Raw genomic sequence first — 16946 nt, 5'->3', positions numbered from 1 at the left:
ATCGGTTTCCCTTTCTAAATTTTCTAACCTACCTGCCCGATTAAGGGATCTGACATTCCACGCTCCAATCCGCAGAATGCCAGTTTTATTTCTCCTGATAACAACGTCCTCCTGAGTAGTCCCCGCCCAGAGATCCGAATGGGGGACTATTTTACCTCCAGAATATTTTACCCAAGAGGACGCCATCATCATTTAACCATACAGTAAATCTGCATGACCTTGGGAAAAATTACGGCTGTAGTTTCCCCTTGCTTTCAGCCGTTCGCAGTACCAGCACAGCAAGGCCATTATGGTTAGTGTTACAAGGCCAGATCAGTCAATCATCCAGACTGTTGCCCCTGCAACTACTGAAAAGGCTGCTGCCCCTCTTCAGGAACCACACGTTTGTCTGGCCTCTCAACAGATACCCCTCCGTTGTGGTTGCACCTACGGTACGGCCATCTGTATCGCTGAGGCACGCAAGCCTCCCCACCAACGGCAAGGTCCATGGTTCATGGGGGGAAGCTGAATGATATAACACAGAAATATGATATAGGACAGAAATATTAGGAGAAGAAGCTAAATTGATGCACCTGCACTTTAATGGAGCTGCATTACTACTGGTTAAAAACAAACAAAATCTGGCCAACATTTGGCTTACAGCTGCTAATGGCTCCAAAATTCATACTTTTGGGGAGTGAACTGTTTTTATTGATCTAGGTTTCAAGAAACCTAACCTTTACAGTGAGCCTCTACGCTACTTGTCGTAATGGAATCAATCATAGGTACTGATTTTCTGCATCACTATAATGTCATATATCCTTGCACCAGACACATATCCATATTAGTTCTGAAACTAGTAAATAATATCTGGGCAAAATGAATAATGCTCGTGCCTGTCATTACACTTTGTCATGTGGTATAGCACAATCTAGTGATGCTTAAAGCACTACCACATAGGATACCAAGATATCTGACATGGATTCCAGTGGTTTCAATCCTCCTCACCACCCCTCCCAATTACAAGCTGGATGATTTTGAAACTCTAGAGTGTGTATATCTTGACATAAAAGAAAAGTTATCATCCCTGAGGGAAAAACAAACATTATAATGGAAAATATAATGTTTCTTTCCAAATTACGTGCAGCAACAATGGAAGTAGAGGCTGCTCAAGGCGAGTTCCGGGGCTCCACCACAGTCTGTACGAGTGAGCAGATTGCTTGAGTTACTCTGGTCACACCTGTTAATGAATGGTTCTTCCTATTGCTGCTGTTGTGAACCATGCAGGACATCCCACTCGGACTACACTTGGACATCCTGTTGCCTTCAAGGACTACAGGCTAGCGCCTGACAAGTATGCAAAACGCAAAAAGAGATTGATGAATTGTCCGCAGCTTGTGGTCGTGCGGTAGCGTTCTCGCTTCCCGCGCCCGGGTTCAATTCCCAGCGGGTCAGGGATTTTCTCTGCCTTGTGATGACTGGGTGTTGTGTGATGTCTTTAGGTTAGTTAGGTTTAAGTAGTTCTAAGTTCTAGGGGACTGATGACCATAGTGCTCAGAGCCATTTGAACCATTTTTTTGATTGATGAATTATTGAATGTGGAACTAATCTGGCATTCTAACAATAATTGGGCATCACTTTTACATGCAATGAAAAAGAAAGATGGCTCTTGGAAGCCACATGGAGACTACTACACATTAAATGTATAGACCATCCTAAACTGTTATTCAGGGCCAACCATACAAGATATCACTTGTGTATTAGTGGGAGAGATAGTGTTCAGTAATACCAACAGATTTCTAAAACCACTGCCACCATTCCCTTTGGACTGTTTAAATACTAACATATGCAACTGTGCCTAAAGAATGTCACTCAGACGAGACAGCATTTTCTGTTGGTGATGTGCTACCTGGACTTCGCTTGCTTATTTAGATAATGTGTTTGTGTTTTCAACAACATAAGTGAAGTGTGAAAAGAATTTACAATCAGTTTTCAACACCTCTCAAAATATCGGTTGGTGATCAGTGAGGACATACGCATCCTCCAACAATTGAAAGTGCAGTTGCTATGACATTTGGTCTCCTCTTCCAGCATCACTCCCCTCTAGAATACGTTCAGCTCAATACTACTGATGCCACAGCCAAAAGATTTTCAGCAGCTGTACTGTTTTCTGGGAATGGTCAATTTTTACATATGCCATTTATCCCATACGGACCCACACAGGTGCCTCTCACTACAGCACTAACAAGATTTAGTACCAGCGGCATACTGTCCCTTTCTTGGACATTGGAGTTGCTATTTTTATAAGGTAAAGGCCAGCATGAGTAACAGTATGCTGTTGGCTCACCCTGTGCATTCAGCACCTCTCGCTATCGTAGCAGATGCTAGCCAGTTGGCAATTAAGAGGGACACTTCACCAACAGGTCCATGGCTCATGGCAGCTGCTTGGATTTTTGTCTCAGAAGCCGTCATGTTCACAGATGAAGTGGAGTGGTTATGAAAGGGAACTGTTAGCCATTTATTAGGCTATTACATATATTAGTCTGTATGTGGAGGCACGGCCGTCATTGTGTTTATAGACCATAAACCTACAACATCTGCATTTGCAGTACCCTGGGAATCCTTTTCACTTGAATTACAGTTGCTGGGTTTTATCAGGCAAATCACAACAGACGTCAAAGATGCAGATTATTTTTCTAGATTCACAACCATTTCTAATGATATCAACTACACACTAGTGGCAGAGGCACAAGTCACTGATACCCAATTATGTGGATTTATGATCAACCAAGGCACTGGACTGGGACTAAAAAGGTTTCTTTTAAAGTTCTCTTAAGCCTATTTTGTGGAGTGACACCTCCATAAAAACAGCCTCACCTGTTTGTACCTCCTGCTTTTAAGAAACAGGTTTTTGATTCAATATATAACCTTGTGCACTCAGGAGGGAACTACACAGTTCGTATGATCACTGACTGATATGTGTGGCTGTTAGTTAAATGTGACCGTTGTGTGTGGGGTCCAAACTTGTTTAGTGTGCCAAAAAGCAGATCATCATGTGCGTAAGTCGGTAGATACATTCAGCAAACCCACATTGTGTTTCGAGAATGTACACATTGATTTGCTGGAATTCCTACCTCTGGTGAAGGATATCAGGTAGGTATTTACAGCCATTGACTGCTGCACAAGCACGACAGAGGCTTTGCTTCATGCTGGCATCCCAGCTTAATGCTTAATGCTGGCATCCCAGCTGAGGCAGTAGTGTTAACCTTTCTTGCTTCTTTCAAGTACCATCATACCATCAGTCCCACCCAGTAAATACAAGGGTGGTCAAATGGCGGCATCGAACTCTACAACCTTCTTCAAAATGTTATGGCACTTTGTGAATACCTGCCCTACCTCTAGTGCTACTGTGACTGAGCATGGCCATTAAACCAGACATTTTGACTTCTGGTGCAGAATTGGTTGTTTATAGCCAAGTGTTCTGACTCCCAGCGGAGTTTTTCATGCAATTGCAGGAGTATTCTCTATGACATATATCATTTCTCCTTCAATAATTAAAGCTTTGTATCTTTAAATTCTGCTCATCCCCAGTGTCTCATCATATGGACACAAATATTTCTATTCGTAACAACTTATGCACTTGCTCCCACTTAATGTTGCAAAAGCATGGCATCAGGGCACTTTTACAACCACCAAAGGCTGGCCCAATGCAGTCTTGATGCATGATGAACATACAGCTTACAGAATGGTAAACCCACTATTGTATTTTTGGTGTGGGTGAAGCCTGCCTATCTGTTACTGGAGAATGGCAATATGGATAAACATTATGAGTGCCACCTGTTGCATACACAGGAAGACATGAGTGCGGCAGAAACTAAGCTGTCACTGTAGGTTGGGAAAAGCTGTGTGGCAATGAAATTAATAAGAGAGCAAAGGGAAATGGCTGAGAGAGACTAGTGTGTCCATCCATAACATCAGCAGCGACTGAATTGTTCTCGTGTTGTATGTTCTTCTAAGAGTGCAAAATAAATTGCTTTTATTCGCCTGTACCAGTTACACACTGTTTTAATTGTGGATAGTGTACCCACAAGATCACAGAAGAAAAATATAATACCAAAGAATCATAAACAATGACTCAGTTACATTATTTAGAGAAAAATCATGGGAAAAATGCTGGAGAGCAATTTATAAAGCAGACGGTGTTGAGGGAAAAGTTAATTCTCTCTTAAAAACATCCCAACAGTACTCTGAGTCTTGTTTTCCCCTAATAGAAGTAAGAACAAAATTGAACATAAGCAAGGGTAATGGTTGGATAACTCCTGGGATTAAAATATCTTGTGTTAGGATTAGAGAGCTCTACATAATTTAGAGAACAAACATTAGTCAAACTCTTAAAATCCATTAGTACCAGTACTGTCAAATTCTCCACTCTGTCACTAAAAAAGCAAAATTCATGCTTTATGCTCAAAAAATAAAACACTTCAAGAAAGGGTGAAAACTGATTTAAACATTATTAAACAAGAAACAAAAAAACTAGAAATCCAAGTGAAACTGAGTTCCCAGAAAATGGGTCTGTCAGGGATGGTTAGTGTTTCAAATCATTGGCCACAAACTTCAATGATTACTTTTTCACAGTGTCTGCGAACAGTACAGATGGTAATAAACATTCAAATATAGATGCATTACATTTATTTGTGCAGACACTCTATGAACCTCCAACAGCCATTAGTTCCAAAAAAATATAACCACCCAGGAGATTATAAAATTCATCAAGTCACTATAACGGAGTAATTCTGCTGGATATAACGGTGTTTCCAGCAGAATATTAAAATCTCGTGCCAATTTGATACAGTTACAGTAATCAATCAATGACTCAAAGCAAATTTCATTACTTAAATTTGCTGTAGCAATCCCCATCTTTAAGGCTGGAGATAATCAAACAGACTAATTACAGACCTGTACTGTTCTGTCCTGCATTTTCAAAGGTACGAGGGGCATTCAATGAGCAATGCAAAAAGTTTTTTGTCTTGGTCAATTTTGGCTGAAAAAATGCAGAATTTGCTGTGGGACATCATGGAATATTCTTGCTTCTGCCCCCATAGTTTCATGAAGACAATGGCACTGTATGTAGTCTTCAAAATGGCATCTGTAATGGAGGTGTGCTTCAAGAAGAAAGCTGTCCTTGAGTTACTATTGGCAGAAAACCAGACTGTCACAGATATTCATAGGCACTTGCAGATAGTCTACAGAGACTGACAGTGAACAAAAACATGGTGAGTTATTGGGCGTGGTGTTTGTCATAATCGGAACATTGTTGTGCAATTTCCCACATGCCAGCTGGCTGCCTTACTGCACAACTGGACATCTTTGCTGGTAGTGCTGACACACTCATCCACCACCTGGGGTACTCAGAGGTGTGTGCCCACTGGATTTCTAATGGCCTAACAGAAGACCATAAAAACCAGTGAAGGATAATCGATACAGAACTGCTTGTGCATTATGAAGTTGATGGTAAAATTTTTTTGTCAAACACTGTCCCAAGTGATGAAACAGGGTTCATCGTTTGAACTGGAAACAAAACTACAATCCATGGAGTGGCGTCACACCACCTCTCCTCCAAAGAAGTATTTCAAAGCTGCACTCTCAGCTGGTAAAGTCATGGTGACATGCTTATGGGACTGTGAAGGGGTTATTCTGTTTGACGTCCTCCCTCATGGTGCAACAATCAACTCTGAAGTGTATTGTGATAACCTCTGAAAACTGAAGAAATGATTTAGTATGTTCATCACCACAAAAATGTGAATGAACTTCTCCTTCTCCATGACAATGCAAGGCCTCACACAAGCCTGTACAACCAAAGACAAGCTCAGAAAACTTCATTCGACAGTTCTTCCTCATCCACCCTACAGCCCAGATCTCACACGTTCCGACATCAACATGTTTGGCCCAATGAAGGATGCACTCCACAGGAAGCAGTACGGAGGTTACTGATGCATCAGGCAGGCATACAGGCCCTCTTAGTAACTTTGCATAAGGCAGTCACATTGAATGGAGATTAAGTTGAAAAATTGGGTTTTGTAGCCACAAGAGTAAAGAACAATAGGGTCTATTAGAATCCTGAATAAAACCAACCTGCTTTCAGCAAAAAAATGTGTTTCATCACATACTGGATGTCCCTCATATTTGTGAAAGTGGCCTATGACAGAATTCACACTTCTGTAACTAGCAGAACTTTTTAACTACCTCTCAGTTTGTCTTTATAATCATTCTGCAAGGAAAAAAAAAAAAAAAAAAAAAAAAAAAAAAAGAAGAAGAAGAAGAAGAAGACTTCACAAATGAAGTGCTAACACAGCCAAACAAGAAAAATTATCCCGTTGGTGTATTCTGTGACTTTGCCAAAGCCTTCGAGTGAGTGAATCACAAAACTCTGCTTAGCAAACTAACGTGTTACAGCGTTAATGGTATCCTCCTTGCATGGATGGAATCTTACTCCATAACAGAGGGCAGAGCGTCTCAATAACAGCCTGCCTCTCAGGCACGAAAGTAGATTCAGAGTGGGAAACAATATGTGGAGCGTCATGAGGATCAGTACCAGGCCCACTCGTTTCTGATCTACATAAATGATCAACCAATGTCTATACAGGCCATTTCAAAAACTGTAATATTTGCTAATGACATAAGCATACTAATCAAGGGCCAAATCCATCCATAGTTGGCACAGCTTGGAAACTGAACAGGCCTACTTGTGGGTCATAGCTTGCAGTTTCCATCTAATTCTCACAAAGACTTATATTCTGCTATTTCAAACAACCAATAAGGACCTTTTAGCACAAGAAGTAGACATTGATGTCCATAACCTCAATGAGACACATTGTGTATAAAGCATTGTGGTCCAGCTAAATAACAGGTTAAAATGGAATCAACACACAGTTAAGCTAACGAGGAAGCACAGTTTAGCATGTTATGCCATTAGAAGCATCTCCTATTTTGTGGACCAAAGTACAAGAATGTTGGCTTACATTGCATATTTTCATTTCCCTACAGGTTAGTGATTTATCTTCATGGGCTGTGCACCTAAAGTAAATAAACTACTTGATTTGCAGAAGTGATCAGTCAGAATAATTTGCATAGTAGTTAATCTTACATCTTGAAAAAGTCTTTTTAAGAATCTTGGAATGCTTACACTCACTTCCCAACACTTTTTCTCCTTAAGGGGTTTGACTGCTGCCAATAAAAATCAATTTCAACTGAACTGCGATATGCGCAGTCACAATACTAGACACAAAAATAATGTTCATCAGGAGAACAAAAAACCAGTCCAAGTTGCAAATTTTTACTTTTTATTCATTCGATGAATAGTTTTGGGCCGAGACTCATTTTTAAATCTTCACGACACAGTCAAAAATGGCATTTCCAAATATGTCAAAACAAGCAATGAACATTTGAAGTGCATAATGATGTTGTTGTTGTGGTCTTCAGTCCTGAGACTGGTTTGATGCAGCTCTCCATGCTACTCTATCCTGTGCAAGCTTCTTCATCTCCCAGTACTTACTGCAACTACATCCTTCTGAATCTGCTTAGTGTATTCATCTCTTGGCCTCCCTCTACAATTTTTACCCTCCACGCTGCCCTCCAATGATAAATATGTGATCCCTTGATGCCTCAGAACATGTCCTACCAACCGGTGCCTTCTTCTTGTCAAGTTGTGCCCCAAACTGCTCTTCTCCCCTATTCTATTCAATACCTCCTCATTAGTTATGTGATCTACCCACCTAATCTTCAGCATTCTTCTGTAGCACCACATTTCAAAAGATTCTATTCTCTTCTTGTCCAAACTATTTATCATCCAAGTTTCACTTCCATACATGGCTACACTCCATACAAATACTTTCAGAAACGACTTCCTGACACTTAAATCTATACTCAATGTTAACAAATTCCTCTTCTTCAGAAACGCTTTCCTTGCCATTGCCAGTCTACATTTTATATCCTCTCTACTTTGACCATCATCAGTTATTTTGCTCCCCAAATAGCAAAACTCCTTTACTACTTTAAGAGTGTCATTTCCTAATCTAATTCCCTCAGCATCACCCGACTTAATTCGACTACATCCCACTATCCTCGTTTTGCTTTCGTTGATGTTCATCTTATATCCTCCTTTCAAGACACTGTCCATTCCATTCAACTGCTCTTCCAAGTCCTTTGCTGTCTTTGACAGAATTACAATGCCATCGGCGAACCTCAAAGTTATTATTTCTTCTCGATGGATTTTAATACCTACTCTGAATTTTTCTTTTGTTTCCTTTACTGCTTACTCAGTATACAGATTGAATAACATCGGGGATAGGCTACAACACTGTCTCACTCCCTTCCCAACCACTGCTTCCCTTTCATGCCCCTCCACTCTTATAACTGCCATCTCGTTTCTGTACAAATTGTAAATAGCCTTTCGCTCCCTTTATTTTACCCTTGCCACCTTCAGAATTTGGAAGAGAGTATTCCTGTCAACATTGTCAAAAGCTTTCTCCAAGTCTACAAATGCTAGAAACGTAGGTTTGCCTTTCATTAATCTTTCTTCTAAGATAAGGTGTATGGTCAGTATTGCCTCACATGTTCCAACATTTCTACGGAATCCAAACTGGTCTTCCCCGAGGTCGACTTCTATCAGTTTTACCATTTGTCTGTAAAGAATTTGCATTAGTATTTTGCAGCTGTGACTCATTAAACTGATAGTTCGGTAATTTTCACATCTGTCAACACCTGCTTTCTTTGGGATTGGAATTATTATATTCTTCTTGAAACCTGAGGGTATTTCTCCTGTCTCATACATCTTGCTCACCAGATGGTAGAGTTTTGTCAGGACTGGTTCTCCCAAGGCCATCACTAGTTCTAATGGAATGTTGTCTACTCCCGGGGCCTTGTTTCGACTCAGATCTTTCAGTGCTCCGTCAAACTCTTCATGCAGTATCGTATCTCCCATTTCATCTTCATCTACATCCTCTTCCATTTCCATAATATTGTCCTCAAGTACATCACCCTTGTATAGACCCTCTACATACTCCTTCCACCTTTCTGCTTTCCCTTCTTTGCTTAGAACTGGGTTTCCATCTGAGCTCTTGATATTCAGACAAGTGCTTCTCTTTTCTCCAAAGGTCTCTTTAATTTTCCTGTAGGCAGTATCCATCTTACCCCTCGTGAGATAAGCCTCTACGTCCTTACTTTTGTCCTCTAGCCATCCCTGCTCAGCAGTTTTGCACTTCCTGTCGATCTCATTTTTGAGACGTTTGTATTCCTTTTTGCCTGCTTCACTTAATGCATTTTTATATTTTCTCCTTTCATCAATTAAATTCAATATTTCTTCTGTTACCCAAGGATTTCTACTAGCCCTTGTCTTTTTACCTACTTGATCCTCTGCTGCCTTCACTACTTCATCCCTCAGAGCTACCCATTCTTCTTCTACTGTATTTCTTTCCCCCATTCCTGTCAATTGTTCCCTTATGCTCGCCCTGAAACTCTGTACAACCTCTGGTTTAGTCACTTTATCCAGGTCCCATCTCCTTAAATTCCCACCTTTTTGCGGTTTCTTCAGTTTTAATCTACAGTTCATAACCAGTAGATTGTGGGCAGAGTCCACATCTGCCCATGGAAATGTCTTACAATTTAAAAAAATCTATGTCTTACCATTATATAATCTATCTGATACCTTTTAGTATCTCCAGGGTTCTTCCACGTATACAACCTTCTTTTATAATTCTTGAACCAAGTGTTAGCTATGATAAATTTATGCTTTGTGCAAAATTCTACCAGAGGGCTTCCTCTTTCATTCCTTACCCCCAATCCATATTCACCTACTATGTTTCCTTCTCTCCGTTTTCCTACTCTCGAATTCCAGTCACCCATGACTATTAAATTTTCGTCTCCCTTCACTACTTGAATAATTTATTTTATTTCATCATACATTTTTTTAATTTCTTCGTCATCTGCAGAGCTAGTTGGCATATAAACTTGTACTACTGTTGTAAGCATGGGCTTCGTGTCTATCTTGGCGACAATAAGGCATTCACTATGTTGTTTGTAGTAGCTTACCCACACTCCTATTTTTTTTATTCATTATTAAACCTACTCCTGCATTACCCCAATTTGATTTTGTATTTATAACCCTGTATTCACCTGACCAAAAGTCTTGTTCCTCCTGCCACCAGTCTTCACTAATTCCTGCTATATATCTAACTTTAACCTATCGATATCCCTTTTTAAATTTTCTAACCTACCTGCCCGATTAAGGGATCGGACATTCTACGCTCCAATCCATAGAACGCCAGTTTTATTTCTCCTGATAACGACGTCCTCTTGAGTAGTCCCCGCCCAGAGATCCGAATGGGGGACTATTTTTACCTCTGGAATATTTTACCCAAGACGATGCCATCATCATTTAACCATACAGTAAAGCTGCATGCCCTTGGGAAAAATTAAGGCTGTAGTTTCCCCTTGCTTTCAGCCGTTCACAGTACCAGCACAGCACGGCTGTTTTGGTTAGTGTTACAAAGCCAGATCAGTCAGTCATCCAGACTGTTGCCCCTGCAACTACTGAAAAGGCTGCTGCCCCTCTTTAGGAACCACACGTTTGTCTGGCCTCTCAACAGATACCCCTCCGTTGTGGTTGCACCTACAGTACGGCCATCTGTATCGCTGGGGCACGCAAGCCTCCCCACCAATGGCAAGGTCCATGGTTCATGGGGGGGCATAATGATAACTGTCATCTTCGGAAGTGCCATTTTCGACTGTTTTATGATATTTGAAAATGGATCTTGGCCTGAATCTAGTCATCAAATGAATAAAAAATAAAAATTTGCAACTTAGATTGTATCTGGTGACAAAACCACTGCAAGAGCCCCTCTAAAAACTAGCAGTGGGCGGTACATACATAGCTAGCTGATTCACATAAATACAGTCTTCAAAACCTTGTGTAAACATTACTCTATTATATCAGCTGACTGATGGTAGCAACAAGTGCATAACTGAGTTGTATGGGTTTACAGTCATATTTCCTCGAAGGCATAAAAATAAATATTGGTCTATGACTTAAGCTGTAGCCTTTGGTTCCCCTTGGCAAAACTTCCTTGATGTTAAAGCTGTGTTTAAAAACTGTTGTTGCAGCCAGTGAATAATAGAAAAATAAACATTTAACCACCAAGCTGCCTGTCTCAGTACAACCTACCTCTAATTTGGCAATGACCTTTCATTATTGTTTGTCTGAAAAATGTGACTCAATATCATTCAAATAAATTGACTATCCAACAAGTTATCTTCACCAAGGCCCTCTGTCCCAGTTGTCACCCTCCTTTCTTTCTTCTGTAATATTACTGTGGTACAAAAAATTCCAAATTCATGTCAATTCATCAGCGTTAGCCCAAGTTTTTGCTGTTTTTCTTATTTTTTATCCAAATAGAGAGATTATTCAGTCAAACCTAAGACCTAAATATTACTGGGAATTCAGTGTCAAATCCAAGCAGGTTTCAAGTTTTCTTAATTAAAGCACTTTTTTACATCAAATCAATAAAATGTAAGATGGAACTGCAAAGAGAGCACAGGTCATTCCAACGGAAACTTAATTATACAGTAATATATTAGAAGGAAACATTCCACGTGGGAAAAATTATATATAAAATCGAAGATGAGGTGACTTACCGAACGAAAGCGCTGGCAGGTCGATAGACACACAAACAAACACAAACATACATGTTTGTTTGTTTGTGTGTCTATCGACCTGCCAGCGCTTTCGTTCGGTAAGTCACCTCATCTTCGATTTTATATATAATTATACAGTAATCAACATGTCTGAAAGAACAGACAACACACATTCATAAAATCAACCTAAAGACACCAAATAAGCCTTTTAAGTGAAGTGACATTGATGTCATGGTCAACATCTTTCAATAATATCTTCTTTTAAAAAGTACTAGCTACACTTGCTCATTAACTCCCGTAATCTAACACAGCACCCTCCACATGACTGGTAACATTCTTTGCCAAATGAAAACTGCAAGTGTGATGAATCACAACTGTCTAATGTATTCATTGTTTTGCAGTTTGTGATGTGTAATTGTGCTGCATGTAAATAATATTTTTACTTAAATGACACATAACTGATGTTGAATTTGACTCTATGTTGTGTTCCAAATATCTATGTATACACTGGGACTTTTCAGAGCATGCCATTGAAAAGTAATACTGTTAGGAATTGGAGGTGTCCCTAAGTTTATTCAGAGACAATAAAAAGGCTTATAAGGCTTACTACAGTGTTCTTTCGATATTGATTCAGTAGAGGTAGGCTGGAGATATGTAACACATGCTACTAAATGTGATGTACACTGAAACAACCAAAAATTAGTCAATAATCACACATAAGACATTTCCATGGACAGCAGTGACCCATGTGCTGTCTCACAAGTGTTCCAGATAGCATTACCATACCCCACAAGTGTCAAGCCGGAAAGATGAACATGGGAGCCTGGTGGATTACTAAACACATACATTACCACAATCTTCATGATCGATACAATATTTGTAAGGAACATTGTTCAGACTGATTATCAAGTATAAGGCAGCCCCAGTAAATGTGTTGGTTAAATGAGGATATTACTGGTGTGTTGTTGTAACTGAAATATTGTAGTTAATGTCCATCAGACAGGACTGTCACAGGTTTATCCTACTACATCAAGGGCCAAGCCAACTGTGAAAGCAGTTATCTTATTTACCAGCTCTGCTGCAAACATTGCACAGATTTCTATATGGATATGACTGCCAGCCAACTGTCCACCAGGATGAATGGCCATAGCCGAGCTGTGGCCAAGAGCGAAGTAGACCATCCTCTGGCACAACATGCAGCTGAACATATAATGCTTCACTACCCGAGCCATCTGGATCCTTCCCTCCACCAACAGCTTTTCTGAACTGCACAGATGGAAGCTATCCTTATAACACATTCTCCACTCCTGTAATTATCCTGACCTCAATCTATGGTGACATACTGTCCTCACACCCTCCACCCAACAGTTTCTATCCCCTCTGTCCTATCATATCCTCCCCATTCTCAAATCCCACCCTCAATGTTTGCTGCCACCTGCAATGCACCTGCTTATCTTTCCCCACTTCTCTCCTTTTTCACCACGTTTTCGCTACCTCCCCACTCCACAACCTCCGAACACTGTGATTGTTGGCATTCTAGTCCCTGTACACTGGCAGACAGTGCCCAATCTCCCTCCCCACCCTCTCCTCTCCACACCCGTACACTACTATCTTTTCCTATGACCCCCCCCCCCCTCCCCCCCCCCCGCCCCCCACATTCCACCCATTAAGATTGCTGCCTCTTTTCCATACGATAGTTGCATTACAGTCCAAGCTGCTGGTGTAGGCAAATGTGCATGTAGGTGTGTTTGCTTGTGTGAATGAATGGAGTGTATTTCTCTTTCTTTTTCTGACAAAGGCTGTGCCAAAGCTTATGTGTAAGTTTGTTCTAATTGTGTCATCTTTATGGTAAGTAGAAATCTATCTTTTCCTACACTGTTGATATTCTAACCTGGAGTTATCATTGTTAGAAGTTCATCTTTCTTGCTCATTAAACTGTTTCACCAATTAAAGTTCTTAGAAAAGACCTTCAGTCTTAAAAATCACAAATAAATAGTGCAATTTGAGTAACCCGAAAGACTTTTATTTGCTAATAATATTTCTTGTACAATTTTTTTTCATACTTACCAAATACATAGCTGATTACCTGACATTGCTCGAGTATGTATTTATTCCAAATCTATTAGCTCATCACCTCCTCACCTCACTTAGTCCGTCTCCTTCTGCCCCCTCTATCTCCTACCCCCCTCCCTCTTCGACCACCTGCCCCCCCCTCTCTCTCTCTCTATCCCCCCTCTCCCTCTGACCATCTCCTGCCCCCTCTTTCTCTGACCACCTCCTCCTCCCCTCTCTCTCAGTCCATCTCCTTTTGCCTTTCTCTGTCCATTTCCTCCTTCCCGTCTCTCAGACCATCTCCTCCTCCTCCGTCTCTGTCAATCTCCACCTCTTCCCTTTCTGTGCATTTCTCCCTCCCCCTTTCTGTTTGAACATCTCTTCCTCATCACCCTCCCCCCGCTTTTTTTTTTTTTTTTTTACTCACTGTGTTGTTATTCCACTCAAATACAAAGTAGCTCATTGTGACCCCCACAATATTTCTTTCCAAATAGTAAGTAATATGTGTGCCAAGTTTGAATATTGTAGGAGTTTTGTACTGATGGCTTTGCCTCAATGTGCACGTCACATATATTTAACATATTTCATCTATATCTATAGTTTTCACGCAGCTCAATGTTTATGCTGTCATAACTTCTTAACTATGTGTTGTCCAATGTTACAATTTAGTAGATACATTCAGCAGCATATGTGGATACTGTGTGTGAAATGTTGTGAATAGAGTTACTAGCAAAGAAGTAATAAGTTTAAATGTCACACATGATGCGGCAATTTTTCACATATCTCAGTGTTTATGATGTTGTATCTCCTGGACTGCGTGTTGTACAATGATATAATTTTGCTGGTACATTCAATGGTACATATGAATACTATCTGTAAAATGTGTCATCAAAACATTTAGTATTACAGAAGTAATAAATAAAAACATGATATGTGACACGGCGGATTTATTGCATGAACAGCAAAAATGTAGGAAGTGAGAAAGTTTCTTCCCTTTCATTGTTTTGTTGTGGTTCTCAGGGAGAAAAAGTTCCATAAAGGTTCAAAATTGTGTGTGAAGTTCGTTGCTAATCAATAAGTGCTCTCATTCTTAAATAATGGATGAATAAAGTCTGGGTATTCATGTGTCGTTGGCTACACTAGTTTTTCCTCCACACCCTCATCCCTTCGATAGGTAGGTGCTTCTTATCCCCTCGGTAGTTCTTTCACACAGTAAGCAAAATATGCACAAAGTTCATTCAAATCAGTCCAATGGTTTAGGGGGAATGTGAAACATATATGCAAACTTACACATGAACAAACAAACACAGGTTATTGGCCTGGCTGCAAGTGAGTGCAGCCCTTCTTCTTCGTTGCATTACTGGGAGGAGGAAGATGGCAGGCCCATTGCCCTGGCCACCTTTTACCCCTAGAAAAGATCTCCAATACTTATTTGATAGCAGGTTTAGTGGACCCAGTGCCATCTTGGAGAGATTATAATGCAGAAAAATACCTCCTCCATCCCCCACCCCTCTCCAGGATTGAACCAAAGACCTCCAGGGCTATAGTACTGTGCCCTAACTCCTGAACCACCACAGCCATATATTTATTGATTGTTTTACTTAACTGAACTTATTGTGACACTAAATTATCTTTTAAAGTACAATACCATTTCATGTCTTATTCAGATAACTTATTATGTTGTCAAGCTACTGGATGGGTTCTTCTCCAGAGCTAACAGAATACCAACACATATCTACATTTGTGCATGGCTACCCTGTCCCGACTGACTGTGCTGCATATTGATTGTAGTGCCACTACACTGTCATTGGTTGGGACAATGTAGCCATCCAGGTGTATGTGTATTCTGTTAGTTCCCAGGAAGGACTCATCCAGAAGCTTCACAAAATGTTCAGTCTTGTTTATGTATGTATCGGTCACTCAGCACCTCACTTATATGGTGAGTCATCATTTTCAGTTCTCCCATTATTTACAATCCACCAAAGACTTTACATTGTTATATGTATGTTTTATTTAAAGACATACCTTGACGTGACCTGATCATTATTCATTTCATCATGAAATCGCCGATAATCCTGTGAACTCAATGCATAAGCAATAATAGAAGAAGGTTCAGTTTCATACACAACAATTGGTACAGCTCCATCTGTTGGTGGCAGATGATGCTCCTGGGGACTCAGTGGACTCTGTAAAAAAGTTATTTGTCTCAAAATCACCCTCATATGAATTTCATTGACATTAAACTTATCTTAAATGAAAGCATCTTCAAACTCGATGCAAAATTCTGGAATAAGTATCCCAGCTCTTCAATCAGAAAAAGTTTGGATTTCATATTATCTAACCAATGACTTTACATATACAGGGTGTTTCAGGACCTCCCTGCCAAACTTTGAGGGACAATAGATCAAACTTTGATGATCATTTTTTATTATTGAACATTTGTTTTGGTCCACTGTTTATGAGTTATGTCCATGGTCATTATGTGCACCACCACCTAGTGACCTGCTGTGCAGGTAGGTCATTACTCTGTGGAATCGTACCTGGCCTGTCACTCAGCTTGTGCCATTGTAATACGGTGCCTTCAGTGGTGCGCATCTTATCAGTGCTGCAGTCAGCTTGTGTTCTTATAATGCTGTATCTTCAATGGTGGGCGTCTTATCAGTGTTGCTGTCAGCTTATGTTCTTATAATACTGTATCTTCAGCATTGTGCATCTTACTAATCTTCAATTCAGGTCTTCTTCTTGTTTTTATTCAATGAATCATGGGGTATTGATTTGATGAAGTCACCAAGATGATTGTGTGTTACGGTAAGGGGATGGGAAATGGAATAACAGCTCCTCATATCTAGGAAAATTGGTTCCCTAACAGAAGACATCCACTAACTCTTCTGCAATTCATGGATGCTTACAAGAAACAGGGAGTTTGCACCCCAGCATGTTGGTGGCGGTAAGTGTCATGTCAGAACATCAGATTTTGAAGGTGAATTGATCTGTAGATTTAGGACTACCTCGTTACCAACATCTTATGCAGTTTGTGCAGCGATTTGTACACAAAAGTGTGAATGATGTTTCCTTCCATACAGCTGTTTTATCTACAGATATGGCCTCCTTTACAAAAGATGGGTATTTTAACAGCAGAAAAAGCCACATCTGACACTATGAAAACCTGCATGTGGTTGCTGTTAGATTGTGCCAAAGAAGATTCTCCATAAACATGTGGATGGGAA

The 16946-nt window shown here is 40.3% G+C and overlaps 1 protein-coding gene across 2 annotated transcripts in view; it reads right to left on the bottom strand.

The window, feature by feature from the left end:
* The window catches only part of LOC124605327 (1-phosphatidylinositol 3-phosphate 5-kinase), a 364356-nt gene that overhangs the window by 46322 nt on the left and 301088 nt on the right, over positions 1-16946 (bottom strand). For both annotated transcript variants that reach the window (XM_047136933.1, XM_047136934.1), the window contains exon 23: positions 15745-15905. In XM_047136933.1, coding sequence (XP_046992889.1) covers positions 15745-15905 — 161 coding nt within the window. The remainder of the gene's footprint in view (positions 1-15744; positions 15906-16946) is intronic.

The sequence above is a fragment of the Schistocerca americana genome, chromosome 3, assembly GCF_021461395.2.
Source record: "Schistocerca americana isolate TAMUIC-IGC-003095 chromosome 3, iqSchAmer2.1, whole genome shotgun sequence".
Taxonomy (NCBI): Eukaryota; Metazoa; Arthropoda; class Insecta; order Orthoptera; family Acrididae; genus Schistocerca; species Schistocerca americana.
The sequence above is the reverse complement of the archived record's forward strand: the minus strand, read 5'-3'. Positions and strand labels throughout refer to the sequence as shown.